Raw genomic sequence first — 14,267 nt, forward strand, 5'->3', positions numbered from 1 at the left:
GGAAATGAAGTCTCTGAGTAGAGGGGCTGGCTCTAGGAAAAGGAATACAGGATCGATCTGTAGGCAGTGCGGGGCCTGTGAGCAGTTACGTGGCTCGAGCGAGGAGGTGAGGTCTGAGTCGGGAATAGCCAGTGAGGTGAAAGAAGCTAGGTCGGACGGGGGTGGGCCCTAAGAAGGACAGGGCTTTGGGGGGGGGGGGGGGGGGACGCGGATCAACAGATCTTTGAAGATAAGGGCGGGGCGGGACGGGGCAGAGCCAAATAAGGGTCGGATCCACGAAAAGGCGAAGAGGGCGTGTCCAGGAGAGGCGAGGTAGGGGCTGAAGCTGGCCCCAGCAGGCATCTTCCGCGGCCCTGGGGCTGACTGTTCCTCCTGGTCCATTACGAAGCAAACATTCACCAGCAGGTACCAGTCCCTGTTCTGGAGGGGCTCCCAGGTAGATGCGGAGAGAAGGACCGAGGTGCACTCCTGTGGCGGAGCGCGCAGAGCCCTGGGGTGCGGGTTAAAGAAGGGCGGATGCTGAGCTCTCCGGGTGTCGCCTGGGCTTATCGGCCACCAGGCTTACTCTAAGAGCTATCTGTCCTTGCAGCCCTCAACCGCCCTGCTCAGTGGCACCTTACTGGGGATCATGAGAGGGTGGGTGGATCTTACCTCCCCAGGCCTCATCCAAAACTTTTGGGTGCAGAGGGCCTGATGGGGGTCAGGCCGCACCCAGAACCAGAAAACTTCCCGTGGACAGGAGAACCTGGGCAGGTAGGCTCCCTCAGTGCAGTGGCACAGGACTGGGTGGGTTATGATGGCAGAGGAGGGCGGGAGAGACTGGGCAGCAGTCAGGCTAGTAGGGATGTCCCCTACTCCATATACCCTGAGCCTGGGTGGTCTTCCACACCTCAGGGACCAGGCTTCCTGCACTCTGCCTTGCCTCTGAGATCCCCACTTGCCTGGACTGCAGCTTCCCCTTCCCCATCAACCACATTGGACTAGTTAAGTAAGAACAGTCCCTACTTTCTGAGGCCACTTGCACTTGTGACCACCGAGTTTGTACAAGTCTGTCAAGGCCAGAACTGAGAGGAAAGAGTGACCGCAACCACCAAGCTGAGTGGAAAGGTTGAAAACTAAGATGTTCATCACAGTGTTATTTATTATTTTAAGGAAAATCGGGATTGTGGTGCCCAGCCTTCAGGGTGTGTACTGTAGACTGGCTATAAATTCATCATGCAACTCTCTGGAGGCTAGGCATTGGAGAATAAATGTCTAAGTACCTGGGATGAACATGTAGAAATAAACAGGAGGCTAGAAAACAGAAGGTACAGCACCTTCTGGCTTCTGTTTAAAATGAAAAAGAAAAACAGGAAGTAAGGACATGTGTTAACATACTAACTCTGGAGGAAGGTCAGAGGTGAGGCTGATACTCTTTTCCTTTATCTGTATCTTAAGAATTTTCTAGCAGCTCTGGGTTACTCTAGTAAGGAGGTTCACCCATGCTGTTGGGAAAGAACTAAGGTCTGGCAGCCTGCAAGAGTTGAGGGGTTGGGAGTAGACATAGCAAGGTAGATAGGTGTGGTGCTTGTTGGCAGCACCAGGGGGCAGCACCTGCTCACCTGGCTCACCAGGAACCGGGGCCAGAAAGAGGCACAGCCTGGACACACCCGCCTTGGAGGCACCATCCCTCAACACCTGCACAGTGAACTAACTGCTCCCTCCAGGTCCAAACCTGGGACCTGCCCTGAGCATGTTTGTGGAGGACCCGTTGTTTTTGGCCAGCTTGGTGTAGACTTAGCTGTGGCCTTGCCAACACTTCTACAGCATACCCCTTTTACTCTTCTCCCTTTAACTGTAAACAGGACTGTCACAAGTTTGAGGCTTTGTTCCTCTGGCTAAGCCTTACCATTTCAGAAACCATCCCAGAGACAGTCTGTAGGTTGTTTATATCAAGTCCTTTTATTCTGATACCACAGAATTACCTTGTCACAATACAGGGGGAGGGACACTGAAGTACCACGAGTTCTCACAGAGCACAGGAGGACGGCACACAATTCACAAGGTCATGTGGAGGACTCGGGTCATTGCACTTACAACTGTAAACTTGTTTGTTTCACTTTGTACAGCACTCTTCCCCCCCTCCAAGGAGAGAAGGAAAGAAAGGGAGAGAGGCAAGAAGGAAGGGAGGGAAGGAGTGAGGGGAAAGCAAAAACAAGACATGGAAGCTAGCAGAGAAAAGGCTTTGGGCAGCCACCACTCTCCAGGGCACTGCACTTGGAGAGCAGGAGCTGATTTGATCCCAGAGGCTGAGTGGGGCAGACACGCACACACATACACATTCACACACTTGTTCACATGCATACACACACAGTTATCTCACGATTTCCATGGCTCTCCAGCGCCACCCCAGTGCACGTGGCAGCAGGGCTGCTGGTACCCAGGGAGACAGAGATGATATCTCTGAGGAGTTTCAGTTGGTCAGGCCTGTCCCTCTGACCCTGTCGGAGTCCACGATGACAAGTATTTACAGATGGGGGGAGGGTGGCATGAGGGCAGGGGAAGTGCCATGCTGCCATGGCAAAGGATCTGCCTAGAAAACTCCACACAGGTTCCACAAGACAGGCCATAGTTACTGCCACTGCTGCCCTCTCATCATGGGCCCTGAGACCACATTCTCTTCCCAAGGACTAAGTGGGTGGGTGGGAGGGGACTGTCGCTGTGAAGTGAGTGCATTAGGCCCTGGAGTGGGCAGAGACAATGCCCTTGCTCATGACACTGGGGAAGCAGGTATGGAGTAGGCCTAGACCACATCCCAGAAACTCTGCCCATTTGGAGATGGGCTCGATGCTCCCCCACTGCCAAGGTACCAAATGCTGGTCCCTCCGTCTCTGGCTGCAGTGCCTCCAGAGTCACAGCTGCATCTACACAAGGGCTGGGACACTTGTGGCCCAGAGGGGCCTGCTCCAGCCACCTTCACAAGGGGTGATGGATACAGATGTGTCCTGGGGGTACAGTGGGGAGTGGCAGATGTCAGAAATTTCAAACTCAGAAGGCTTGGTCACAAAGGAAATTTGCTGAAAAGTCAACATTGTAGAGCCTAAGACTGGGCCCGATGGAGGCTGACCTGCTGTCCTCTCCCTGCTTGCTCCCTGTTCCTGGTCCCACCCCCTGGCCTTTAGTGGGAAGGATTACTGCCTTGGTCCCCCATATGTCCAGCCACAGGCACATCCCCACACGGACTTGGCCCTGGGTAGTCAAAGGTGATGAATAGTGGCCTCCCTTAGCCCTTGCTCAGATGGGGCTCTTACAGCCCAGGCCTGATCGCTGGGATGAGGCAGGTGTCCTGGGGGATGGGCGAAGCCCAAATCCAGGAGGACCAGGGTCACAGGCCCAAAACAGAGGTCAACAGCCTCCTGCCCCATCCACAGCTGCCAGAGGTAGGCCAGGATCCCCCTCTGAAGGGCTGTGTAGACCTTATAGGAAAGTATGAGAAATGTGGACCCCTGAGAAATGCATGGTGCAAACCAGAGCAAACTGGAGGAAGGCCAGGCCTTGAGGGGTTGGACAGCCACTGCCTGCTGCACTCCCGGCTCAGTCACAGAGAAGCTGACAAGCAGTGCGATACTTGGGCTTCAGAGATGAGGGGGGGCAGGGAGTTTAGGTCCTGGAGACAGATGGAAAGAGGGTCACAAAAGAACCTTCTGTGAATTTTGCTATTGAAAAGCTTCCCAAGAAACTCAGTGTGAAGCCACTGTCTATGTGAACACCTGCTCTGGTCCAAGATGACATTGTTAGCTGTCCTTGCCACAAGTGCCAGAGACCTAGCTCTTACTGAGCACTTGCTGATCCCCTTGTCCCAGCCTAGATCTCTTGGCTCACAGACCTTGGAGCCCCCACCGAGCTACAAAGAAGAGGCACGGAGCAGGTACAGTCAGGATCTGGGGTCCCTAGGACATAGCCAGACCCTGCCTCTGTGTCTCTGGCCAAAGACACAGCCCAGCTCTGTGCCTGAGCCATGTCCCACTGAAAGGGGTGGCCAGACGCCTCTGGCTCAGGGATGGGATAAGAGGGGGAGTGACTTACAGATGGAAATCATACAGCAAACCTTCAGAATGTTCACCCACACACTCCTGTGTGGGCTCCAGCAGCATGTCTACTCCAAAGGCTTCTTTTCACCTGCTATCCTGGTCCGAGAAACCTGCAAGGTGTGCGAGGCCCTGCTCTGCCCGCCCCGCAGCCTGCACGCTCAGGCAACAATTCCAGCAGGTCCTCACTAGCTCGTGCAGAAGTCAGCTAGAAGCACTCCTGAAGGAGAGGTTCTGAGGCAAAAAGAACTCCCAAGCAAGAGGGTGGAGCAGTTAAAATGGATGAAATCGTGCAAAAAGGCTGCGAGCTGTGCATGCTCCACTGCAGGACAGGCGGTGACTCACCTGGCAGCAGCGAGTCCTGCCACAGGTCAAACATGCCACAGACTGAGAATTTCACACACACAGTGGGAGCAGGGGGCGGGGGGGGGGCGGTGTTTGATATGAGCTTATCTATCCAGTTTCTCAATTGCATGTTTGCAATTAACTCCTTATACATAACATGGAATTTATTAAATATTAACAGTTGTCTTTGAGGGTTTATATTTCATTGCATAGAACGTTAGAGATGAGACTGGTGGGGGTGCCCAAGAGGAAGGGAGGCCCCCAAGGTAAGGGCCTTGGGGAGGAATGCCGCCCAGTACCCCAGGTGGGTGGACGGTGCCATACTCCCCAGCACAGGGCTCTGGGCCCTGCCCTCGCATGGCAGAAGCCCTGGCCCCTCTGCTCTGAGCATGCCCACTGGTGATGGCTTAAGAAGGACTGGATTGCACAGTAAACAGAGGCGGGCTGAGGGGCCTTCCTAGACCTCGCCCTGGGGTTGTGCTCTTGGTGGCCTGCTGCCCCCTATTGCTTCTGAGTCAACATTCTCCCTGTGCTGATCAGGGGCAGAGCAGAGAGGAAACCAAACCATCGGTCACAGGTGGTGGTGGAGGGGAGAGGCAAGGAGGCGAGCAAAGAAAAAGAAGGGGGAGAAAGAGAAACAAAAGAAAACTGCTTATGAGGTATACACGTAAATCAAACTGAAATGATTAAGGCTGTTCTTGAAATCAAAAGAAATCCCCAGGTGTATGAACAAGGAGCTGGCTGCTCAAGATGATGGCGGTGTCGCTGGGATGCTCACAATGGCTGGGGAGTTCGGGGGGGGGGGAGGGGGCGGATGGCTTTGAGATGGTGGCAGGCGTGCTAGCATGCTGCCACCCATGGGCTGGGAGAAGCCTCAGCCAGTGCCCACGCTGCTTTTCGGTGCTATGGCCTCTTATTTCAGCGATGAGACAGTGTTAGGTCCTAATATTTGTAAAGTTCTCCCAACCCCATGCTGGCCACATGGAAGTCTGCTCCGATGTCACCCAGAGGGCAGGGTGAGGGGAGCAGGGCCCTGTGGCCACAGAGGGATCCGGGCCAGCTGGAATGTGAAGGAAACGGAGCCCGGGGCCCCCAGCCCTCAGTCAAAGCCCCTCTCCAAGGCTGTGGAAAAACTTCTGGCATCGTGGAGGGAGGGCAGTGTCCGTCAAAAAGAGGCAGCCTGTGCCCAAACTCTGTGTATAACGCATAGGAAGCCTGGCTGGCCGGGCCGCGGAAAGGCGGCTGTGGGAAGAGCAGCAGGACTGCCGAGGTGGCAGGGTGTCCGGAGAGGGCTCCTCCCTCCCAGCGAAGGCTATTCCTTGAAGGTGGCGCCCTGAGGAGAGCAGTGTCTCTGGAAAGACAATCACGGGTCTCCCGGGGCCAGTGGTCTCAACGTGTCCAGCAGATGCTTCACCCAGACAGCTGCTGTTAGAAAACATCCCGTTCTCAACGGAGGCCTGCCTGCCACGTCCCACCTCGTGTGAGTCTTTGGGCCAAGGGTTTGCCAGATTGCAGATGCTTAGAGGAGAAAAAGAGGAAGGGGGAAAGAAGGAAAGAAAGAAGGATTTTGTCAAGAGCTGTGGACAGCTGCTTTCCATCCCTGCCCTCCTCTTGGTGATTTGCCCATGTGCTGATGGACCAACTTTTCCTCACCCAGGGGGTCCCTACCCATTGAGTCTTGGGGAGATGGGTGCTTGGGCAATTTTTAGGTCACGAAGACAAGGACAGGAAGCAAGGTGTATCCAGGTGGCCAGGAAGGGACATTTCTTGAATATAACATAAGTTGCTTGAGCGTGAGGGAGATGGGATTTTGTTTAAAATGGCCCACCTCTCCCAGCCCGCTTCTGAAATGGCCATAGAAGACACCAGAAGATGGGCACTCAGAGAAGTGCTGGCCGTGCGGCCCAATCATTAGCCAGATACCAGAACCTGAGGGAGATTCCTTTAACTACAAAGTTAGTGGTGTCACTGGCCCACCCAGGCTGTGTGGCAGGACGCAGAATAGAACCACGCCCGTGGTTCCTTTCGCTCCTCAGTGACACAGCCCTAGCCCTAAACCCAAGGTAGGTTCTGCCGTGAACCCAGCCCATGAGCTGCCCTTCCTTCCCTTCAGCACAATTTCTGATTTCACATCTGTTCCAGGGCAACTCCAAGGAAACATCCGGCTGGGCGGGAAAGCAGCAGGGAGCCCGCTGTAGTGGGGTGAAGGCAGGAAGAACGCTGGGGGTGCTGCACTGTGGCTACTGTAATTAAAACAAATTCCAGGCTCTTTACTTTGGCCTACAAAGCCCACCCGAGCTGGCTCTCACCCCCTCAGACTTCACCCTGACCGTCTCTCCCCTTGCTGTGGCTCTGGCTCTGCCAGCCGTTTGTCTGGCCTGAAGGCCCACCTGTCCCATCCCAACATCGTCCCTCCTCAAGCCTTACCTCACACTGACTACTTTCTTTAGAGCAGACCTCCTGCCCCACAACCCTGCTTCACTGGCTTCATAACACTTACCACCTTCAGAAATTACCTTTTAACCTTTAGTGTTTTTTTTAACTTATTTTTTCTCTGTCCCCCTTAAATGGACTGTCCACTTTGGAGGGCAGGGACCTGGTTTTATCTCCTGCTGTATCCCTCGCACCTGGAACAGGGCCTGGCACCTGCCTAGGACTTGACAAACATTTGTGGAATAAACGGCTAAGTGGATGAGAGACCGGACGTTTCTAGGGCCCCCACCGTTCCTCCAGAGACAGGCAGCCCTTCTGCCACTACACCCAGCTCCTTCCTACAAGCAGCCCTGGCCTGGGCTCCCTTGTGATTTGTTCGCTGACTCTCTGGCCCTGCCACACACCTGCCTGCTCACCACGAGAAGCACACAAACCTCTAAACTCAACCTGAGAGGTGGTGAAGAAAGGGGAGGGAGAAGGCCCCAGGGTTATGGAATGGTAGAAGGTGGCCCTTGGCCGTGCACAGAGCAGCGCCACTAGCCAGGCTACCCCCCCTGCCATCCTGGATGATGCGCTACCTCCTCCTCTGCCACAGAGGCTGGGCTGGGACCAGAGAGGGTTCCAGGAGAAGGCTTCTCATCCCGTGTTGGCCACTGCAGCCCAGGCAGAGCCACGGCCCCTGCGCAGAGGCCCTTCCACTCTCTCCCTGGGCTGACCTGGCTAGGGGCTGAGACTGCCTGTCCAGTGACCTCCCTCTCCTCTCTGTCCTCTTCCTGTCTGCCTCACTTCTCATTTTGCTCTTCCATCTTGCAGGTCATGAGCTCAGCCTGTGAAAGCCAACAGTGTTTTAAGTTCATGCTCATGGCTACTACGGTCTGCAGCATTGGGGACTCAGGCCTCACCAGACTGTCTGGAGCAAAGTCACCAGCACGAGACCTCAGGGAAAGGGCTTTGGAATCAGTGCCCAGAACACAGACCCGAAGTTGTGGGAGATGGTTGGCTTTGCTGGGTCCTTCCCTGAGGTTACTGCCTGAGTCATCTCAGCCAGCTTGGTGGTCTCTGGCCCTCGGGTAGCTGCGAGGCCCATCACAGCTGAAGGAAGTCCACCAGCCTCCTCCCAGCTCACATTTGTAGGAGCTATATGGGTCTGGTCAGCCAGGCCTTGGACCTTCACCCCTTCCTCTGCCCCACCCTACCCTGGACCTGACACTCACTGTTATACGCAGAGTCCAGAGCTGTGCCCAGGCCTCTGACTCCAGAGATTTTTCCACAGCAATGATATCATCTCCTTTCGTCTCTTCAAGAGCCTGTGGAGCATTTACAGAGAAAGGTTGAGGAGGAGCTGTATCCCAGGGGGCCCTACCTACAAACTAAAGCCAGTTCAAAGTTGTGAGAGCCCTGGGAGGGGTGGTAGGGGTGGTGGAGAAGGACAAGGGAGTGTTGGCCCTAGCTTCCCTTTCCCAGGACCCCTGTGGAGTTGGCCCCACATTAAGGCCTCTATGCATTGGGTTCCTCCTTTTCCTCTTCCTCCTCCCACACTCACAGGAGAGAATACTGCAGCTCTGGCCACATCACCACTGCTAAAGACCACACTCCTCCTAGACGACTCCTCAGGACCCCCCATGCAAAGGGAGGCTGGGTACAGGCAGCCCATACTTACCCTGCAGGGCATGGTCACCAGAATGAGGAGAACTTTTTGCCAAAAGCAGAGACAGCTGTGACAAAGAAAAAGAGAGGCATCAGGAAATTGGACTAGACTCCTTCCTGGCTGGGGCCATTTGGCACAGTGAAGCCAAGCCCACCCCAAGGGGCAAGGACCACCCAGAGAGCCACTGGGCAGCAGCAGGTGGATGTTCAGGCTGGCCTATGTCTGGCTGACCGAGCCTGGAATCATTTCCCAGACATAACCTCTGCCAGAGTAGGGCCCTGGAGCTGCCGCCCACCATGGACCTGGCTGTAGGCAGTGCCTACCTTCTGTCAGCTTGCCAGCCTGCTCTGCTGCCCCACCAGGGAGGATTTTGGAGAGCACACTCTCACCATCGGCGCCTGGCTGGCCGGCAGGAGCCCCTGGGGTCCCTCCAGGCCTGGCTCCGGCCTTCATGCCTAGGGGGAAAGAAACCACCATCAGGAGACAGGCTTGAGTGGGAGAGCAGCCCTGAGGGAATCTGAATACAGGCAGTTGTGAGATTGGAGAGTGAGGGGGAGGAGAGAGAAATGAAGAGAGAGAGAGAGAGAGAGAGAGAGAGAGAGAGAGAACATGAAGGAAAGGGGTTGGAGCAGGCAGAAAAAGGGAAGTTGAGGAAAGCAAGGAAGGAGAAGAGGAGGATGGAAAGACAGATGGGAGGAGAGAAGGGGAAGGAAAGAGACAGTAAGAAGCTGTGGTCCTGGCCCTGTACTCAGGTTCCCTGACCAGAGCTGCCTGGGCTCAAAGTCCCCAGTGCTGGTGACCCCAACTGGCTCATTCTAACCCCAAGCTTGTTTCCTACTGCAAAGGTCTGCAGCCCCCTGGGCACCTTCACAGGGAGCAGTGCGGGTGGCAATGCAGGGGAGCTCAGGACGCCCATGGGTGTAGGGAGAGGGCAGACCAGGAATTCTGGGCCGTGGCCGAGGGCACCAAAATACAGGCTCACCTGCAGGTCCAGGTCCTGGTGGTGGCTGGGCCTGAGGAGGCCTCCCCTGTTGGGGTGCTTTAGCTGTCCCTTTAGAGCCATTTGCCTGCTCTGCCCGTGGCTGCAACACAGAACCCATAGCTCAGATACTGTCCGTGGATTCTGCCCTTACCCAGCCTGGAACCAAGGGCACGTCCAAGCTGCGGCCGCAGTATACACCCTGGGTAGGATCCATGCACTGGAGCCCTACTTACCGGTCCTGCTGGCTGGGAGCCTGTGACTGTTGGGGGGCCTGGCTGAGCCTTCCCTGCTGGCTGGCTGGCAGCAGAGGCTGGGCCCCGGGTAGCTTGCTGGCCCTGTTGCTGCAGCCGAGCCTGCGCTGGGGCCTGCTGAGGGGGCTGTAGCTGCTGCTGCTGCTGCTGCTGCTGCTGCTGCTGCGTCTGTGGCTGGCGTGATGCTGTTGCCGAGGGTGTCTGCCTTGATGGTGGCGGCTGTGATTGCTGTGGCCCAGGAGCTGCCTGCCGACCTTGTGACTGCAGCTGGGGTTCTGGCTTTGGCTGTGGTGCAGTGGGCCCCGAGTGGGCCTGCCGGGAGCCCTTCTTGCTGTCAGAGGCATGATGGTATGCTGACGGAGCACGGGATGGCTGTGAATATTCAGCAGAGCTGGGGTACCCAGGCTGACCCTTCTTCTGCATGGCCGGGGCAGGGCTGGGCTGAGGGTGAGGCCGGGCCTCATGGCGGCCCAGGTCCCGAGTGTGTGGTTTGGCAGCACGCCGGCCCGGCTCCTCACCAGTGTGGCGGCCTGAGTGCCGCCCGTGGTCACTGTGGTGCCGGTGTTCCTTGGCTGAGGTGTGGCGGCTCGGGCCACCCTCATCATGTGGCCACAGGCCCTCCTCGGGGGGCTCATCGTAGTCGTGGTAGCTGTGCCTGGCAGGGCCTCGCTTCTGGGAGGAGGAGGAGACTGCATGGCCCCCGTGGTGCCTGAACCGGTCAGAGCGGGCATCCCGGGGCTTATCAAACCAGTCTGTCTCCTCCTGGCCCAGGTGATACGCTTCAGAGACCAAAAACAGAACACCATCAACCCCTGGGCTGGCCGCAGGGGGAGGCCCAGCTGAAGCCATGCAAGGAAACCAGAGAGTGGGCACCACAGCCACAAGCAATTAACACTAGGCCCCCAGCCCGTCCCCCCCACAACCAGGGCCAGGGCGCAGGTGGAGCAGCCCACTGGATGAGGCGCCAAGCCAGGCCCCCCTGGGACATCTCAGGGCCCAGGGCCCCATGGGCGGGCAGGCCCCCCGGGTGCTGAGCGGCTGCAGAAATCACCCCTGGCTGCCATTACCTTCGCTGTCGGAAACTACGCAGTGGGAGTCATCCAGGATGTAGCCCTCCTCACGCTTATATGTGTGGGCCCGAGGCCCATCCTTGACGTGCTCCTGGACGTCAGGCATGGAGTGGCTGGAGCAGAACTGTGGGCAGGTGTCCCCAGGAGGGAGGGTGCCGCCGGCAGGGCGGGGCCGCCCCAAGGGGCTGACGGGGCTCTCCTCTTCAGAGGCCTGGCTCCGCATGGGGGGCCGGGACCGGCCATGGGCCATGCTCAGGGACGAGGGCTTGGGGCCCGCTTTTTGGAGTCTCTCCATGGCTTCCCGTTCCCGTTCATATCCCTTGCCCCGGCTGCTGAAGTCATGGCCGGACAGTTTCTCCCCACTATATGCAGATGCCACCCGGGACCGGCCACTCCCTCCATACATGCGGTCATCTTCCTCCACTGGGTCCCGGCTGGACACCCCATAGTACCTCTGCTGCTCATACACATTCTTCTTGAGCCCATAGGTGATTTCATCCTGGAACTTCCTGCCCCGAGAGGCTAGGCTGCTGCTGACTGCAGGGGAGGGGTAGGAGGCCAGGTCAGACTCCACATCCTTGGCCTCTTCGATAGGTGAGAATTTGGAGATCTTTTGCTCCATGCCCTGCTTCCGGTGCTTGCTACGTTTTGAGGAGATAGCAGCTGGTGCCAGGCTCTTGGAGGGATGCTTAGGCCCCATGGGACCTGGACCATACTTCTCTGCTCGAGTTCCATGTCTGTAGTCGCTGTCACTGTAGTAGTGGGCACTGGCTGGTCGGCCATTGCTCTCCAGATTCCGGTGATGGCCACTCTTCCCACGGGGATCATAAGAGTCCTCTTCAGATTCCTCCTCCCCTCTGGTGTAGCAGCAGGGCAATGCAGTCCCCTCAAGGATGCTGGGTTCTCCCGGCTCTTTCCCTGGACGCCCGCTGCTGCTTGGCCCCAGGGGCTCTAGTCGCTGGCTATCAGGGGTAGTGGAGATACTATCCTTGGTCAGCTCACTGATGTCATCAATCATCACATAGTTCCGAGGGACATTCTGCTCCAGGCTGGTGTAGTGGGAGTCAGAGGGGTAGGTGGAGGCTGAGCTCAGGCTCACACCACTACGGTCCCCGGCCCGGGGCAGCTCAGCAGCCTTGCCTTGATCATAGCTGCTGCTTACTGCTGGGCCACTATAGCTGGTTTCAGGTGGGGCTGAAGACATGGCCACAACTGGGCTGGCAATCACCTCATAGTTAGTGGGCACCTTCTGTTCCAAGTCGGCTAGTGACGTCTGGCGTGGCTTCTGGTGGGGGGCACGGATGTCAGCTGGGACTGGGAAAAGAGTGCTCTGTGTGGTTGGCATGGGTGTTTGGGCTGTATAGTGGCCTGTGGGACGGAAAGCCTGCTGGCTTGGCAGGCTAGGCTCAGCTGGGTAACTGGTGCCAGGAGGAAAGGCAGGTGCTGGGTATGTGCCGGGGCCAGGGTAGGTGGGTGGTTGATGGGCTGGGAATCCGTTCTGAGTTGGCCCACCACTGCCTGCAGTGTACTGTGGGGCTGGAGGTGGGAATCGGGGCTGTTGGAAGGCAGTAGGGCCAGAGGGGGTGGCAGGAGCAGCGGCAGTGACAGGGAAGTCAGCATACTGGCCGGCAGGAGTGGCACAGCCCTGGAGCCGCAGCTGGTTGAGCTCGCTGTCTGATAAGTAGTCACGATGCTCACCGAGACCACGCAAGGGCGGGTAGTCACGGCCACCCCGGTCTTTGGCCAAAGACTCTTTACGCTGTGTGATACCCAGCTCCAGGTACTTGAGCTTGGCGTCGATCTCCTTCTCCTCCTCGTCCAGCTCCGCTTGCTTCTTGCGCAGCTTGGTGGACTCATGCTCCACCAGCCGCAGGTCCCGGTCCAGCTCCCGGAGCAGGCTGGCCTTGGTGGCAGGGACAGCGGTGGGCCCCGCCAGCCCATGCTGCAGCAGGCTGGCCGCATACAGCTGTGGGGGGGCCTGGCCAGCCAGGGGCAGGTGAGCCTCCTCTGGAGGGGGGCTGGGCAGTGTCCGCTTCACCTTGCGGACCAGGCCGTTGGGTGGCAGCGCCGACACCTGAGACAGAGGGAAGGGCGGGCAGCACTGAGACCCAAGGTGTGGGTGACTTGGTGGGGCAAAGGTAGAAGAGCCCTGGCCTGGGTTGGGGCAGAGGCTGGGCTCCATATAGTTGGTGCTCTGATTCACCAGGCAGCCTTGAGGACTGCCTCCCCGCCCGCCGCCCCCTCCCCCCCGCCCCCAGTGGACATCATCACTGGCCTGTGACCGTTTTACAGGCCTTCTCTCTCCCAGCACTCCAGGCAGCAGGGGAGGGGTGGAGCAGATGCCCCTCTGTGCTGGTCTCTAGGACTAGCCTGCCTCTGAGAACTTCTAGCATACAGTGGCCCTGAGGACCCTGCCCATGTCCAGTGGGCTTGCCACCCTCTCTCTCCCACTGAGTGTCCTGAGGTGAGGACAGTACAGTCTGGCTCTGGTTTCAGGTCTAGAAGCTGGTGGGGACCAGGGCAATAGAGGGCCATGGACAGGAATGGAGTGGTCCCTGGGTGCCCACCAGGATCCCCAGAGGATCATGAGAAGGGGCACAGGCTGTCAGTTACTGCAGGCTCTGGGTCTTTTCCTGCCCCGTCCTACAGCTGTTTTAAGTGACATGCAGCTCAACCGCCTGGTCCACCCTCTTCTCCCAGCTGCCCTACACCACCCTCTGCCAAACTCTCTGGACTGTGCTCTTGGCCTGGCCCCCAGCTCCCTCCACATCCCTATTGGCCCACCACTCTCTGAGACTACCAGCTACCCTGCAGGGCCTCTCCAACCTGTCTCTGGCTGTGTTGCTTCCTGGTCCAGACTCCCTAACCCTGCCCTCTCCGCAGTTCTCCTCACCTGCCGTTCACATTACCTGAAGGTCCACATCACTGGATGGTGATGGAAGGTCTACCTTGGGTCCTTTGTCTCTAGTTCCTAGCCTTCCCAGAGTGCCCTGGGACTCTGGGCTTTTATGGACCACCCAAATCCCCAAAATACACTAGGCCCGGACATTGGGCTTCTTGCGTTTTACCTTGCCAAGAAACTACATAAAAACCTCCCACCCACACTCACCATCTGTCACGAAGAAAATGATAGTGTGTCCCAGAGCCTCAGAACAATGGGTGGGCCTTTAACAATACATTTCGCTTTTTCAACTCCTCATTCTATTGTTCATCTTTTGTTATTTTGGCTGCACACCTTGAGGGCTCATCATGGCATGGCACCATACTGCTGGCCCATGGAACTTCTGTGCCCACCCTGGCCTGGAGCCAGGGCGGCCTGCCTCTCTGGCCTGCACTCCCTGCCAGCCTAGACTCCTGATCCCACCCCCACGCTCTCTGGACTGCACACCTCAGGGCTCTCCATTACCCAAGCTCATCACCTCCACCACCCCACTTTGAGGCCTCACCCTCTCCTCTCTGCATCACGCCCAG

General features: G+C 57.5%; 1 protein-coding gene across 2 annotated transcripts in view; it reads right to left on the reverse strand.

Moving 5' to 3' along the window:
- Nucleotides 1–1,918: 1,918 nt before the first annotated feature.
- The window catches only part of BSN (bassoon presynaptic cytomatrix protein), a 95,810-nt gene continuing 83,461 nt past the window's right edge, over nucleotides 1,919–14,267 (reverse strand). For both annotated transcript variants that reach the window (XM_086698198.1, XM_086698197.1), the window contains 7 exons: nucleotides 10,794–12,870; nucleotides 9,709–10,505; nucleotides 9,476–9,575; nucleotides 8,817–8,948; nucleotides 8,506–8,560; nucleotides 8,060–8,152; nucleotides 1,919–5,930 (listed from right to left, as the gene is read on the reverse strand). In XM_086698198.1, coding sequence (XP_086554324.1) covers nucleotides 8,520–8,560; nucleotides 8,817–8,948; nucleotides 9,476–9,575; nucleotides 9,709–10,505; nucleotides 10,794–12,870 — 3,147 coding nt within the window. In that variant the 3' untranslated portion in view covers nucleotides 1,919–5,930; nucleotides 8,060–8,152; nucleotides 8,506–8,519. The remainder of the gene's footprint in view (nucleotides 5,931–8,059; nucleotides 8,153–8,505; nucleotides 8,561–8,816; nucleotides 8,949–9,475; nucleotides 9,576–9,708; nucleotides 10,506–10,793; nucleotides 12,871–14,267) is intronic.

The sequence above is a fragment of the Puma concolor genome, chromosome A2, assembly GCF_028749965.1.
Source record: "Puma concolor isolate L17-30 chromosome A2, mPumCon1.1.hap2, whole genome shotgun sequence".
In the NCBI taxonomy this organism is placed as follows: Eukaryota; Metazoa; Chordata; class Mammalia; order Carnivora; family Felidae; genus Puma; species Puma concolor.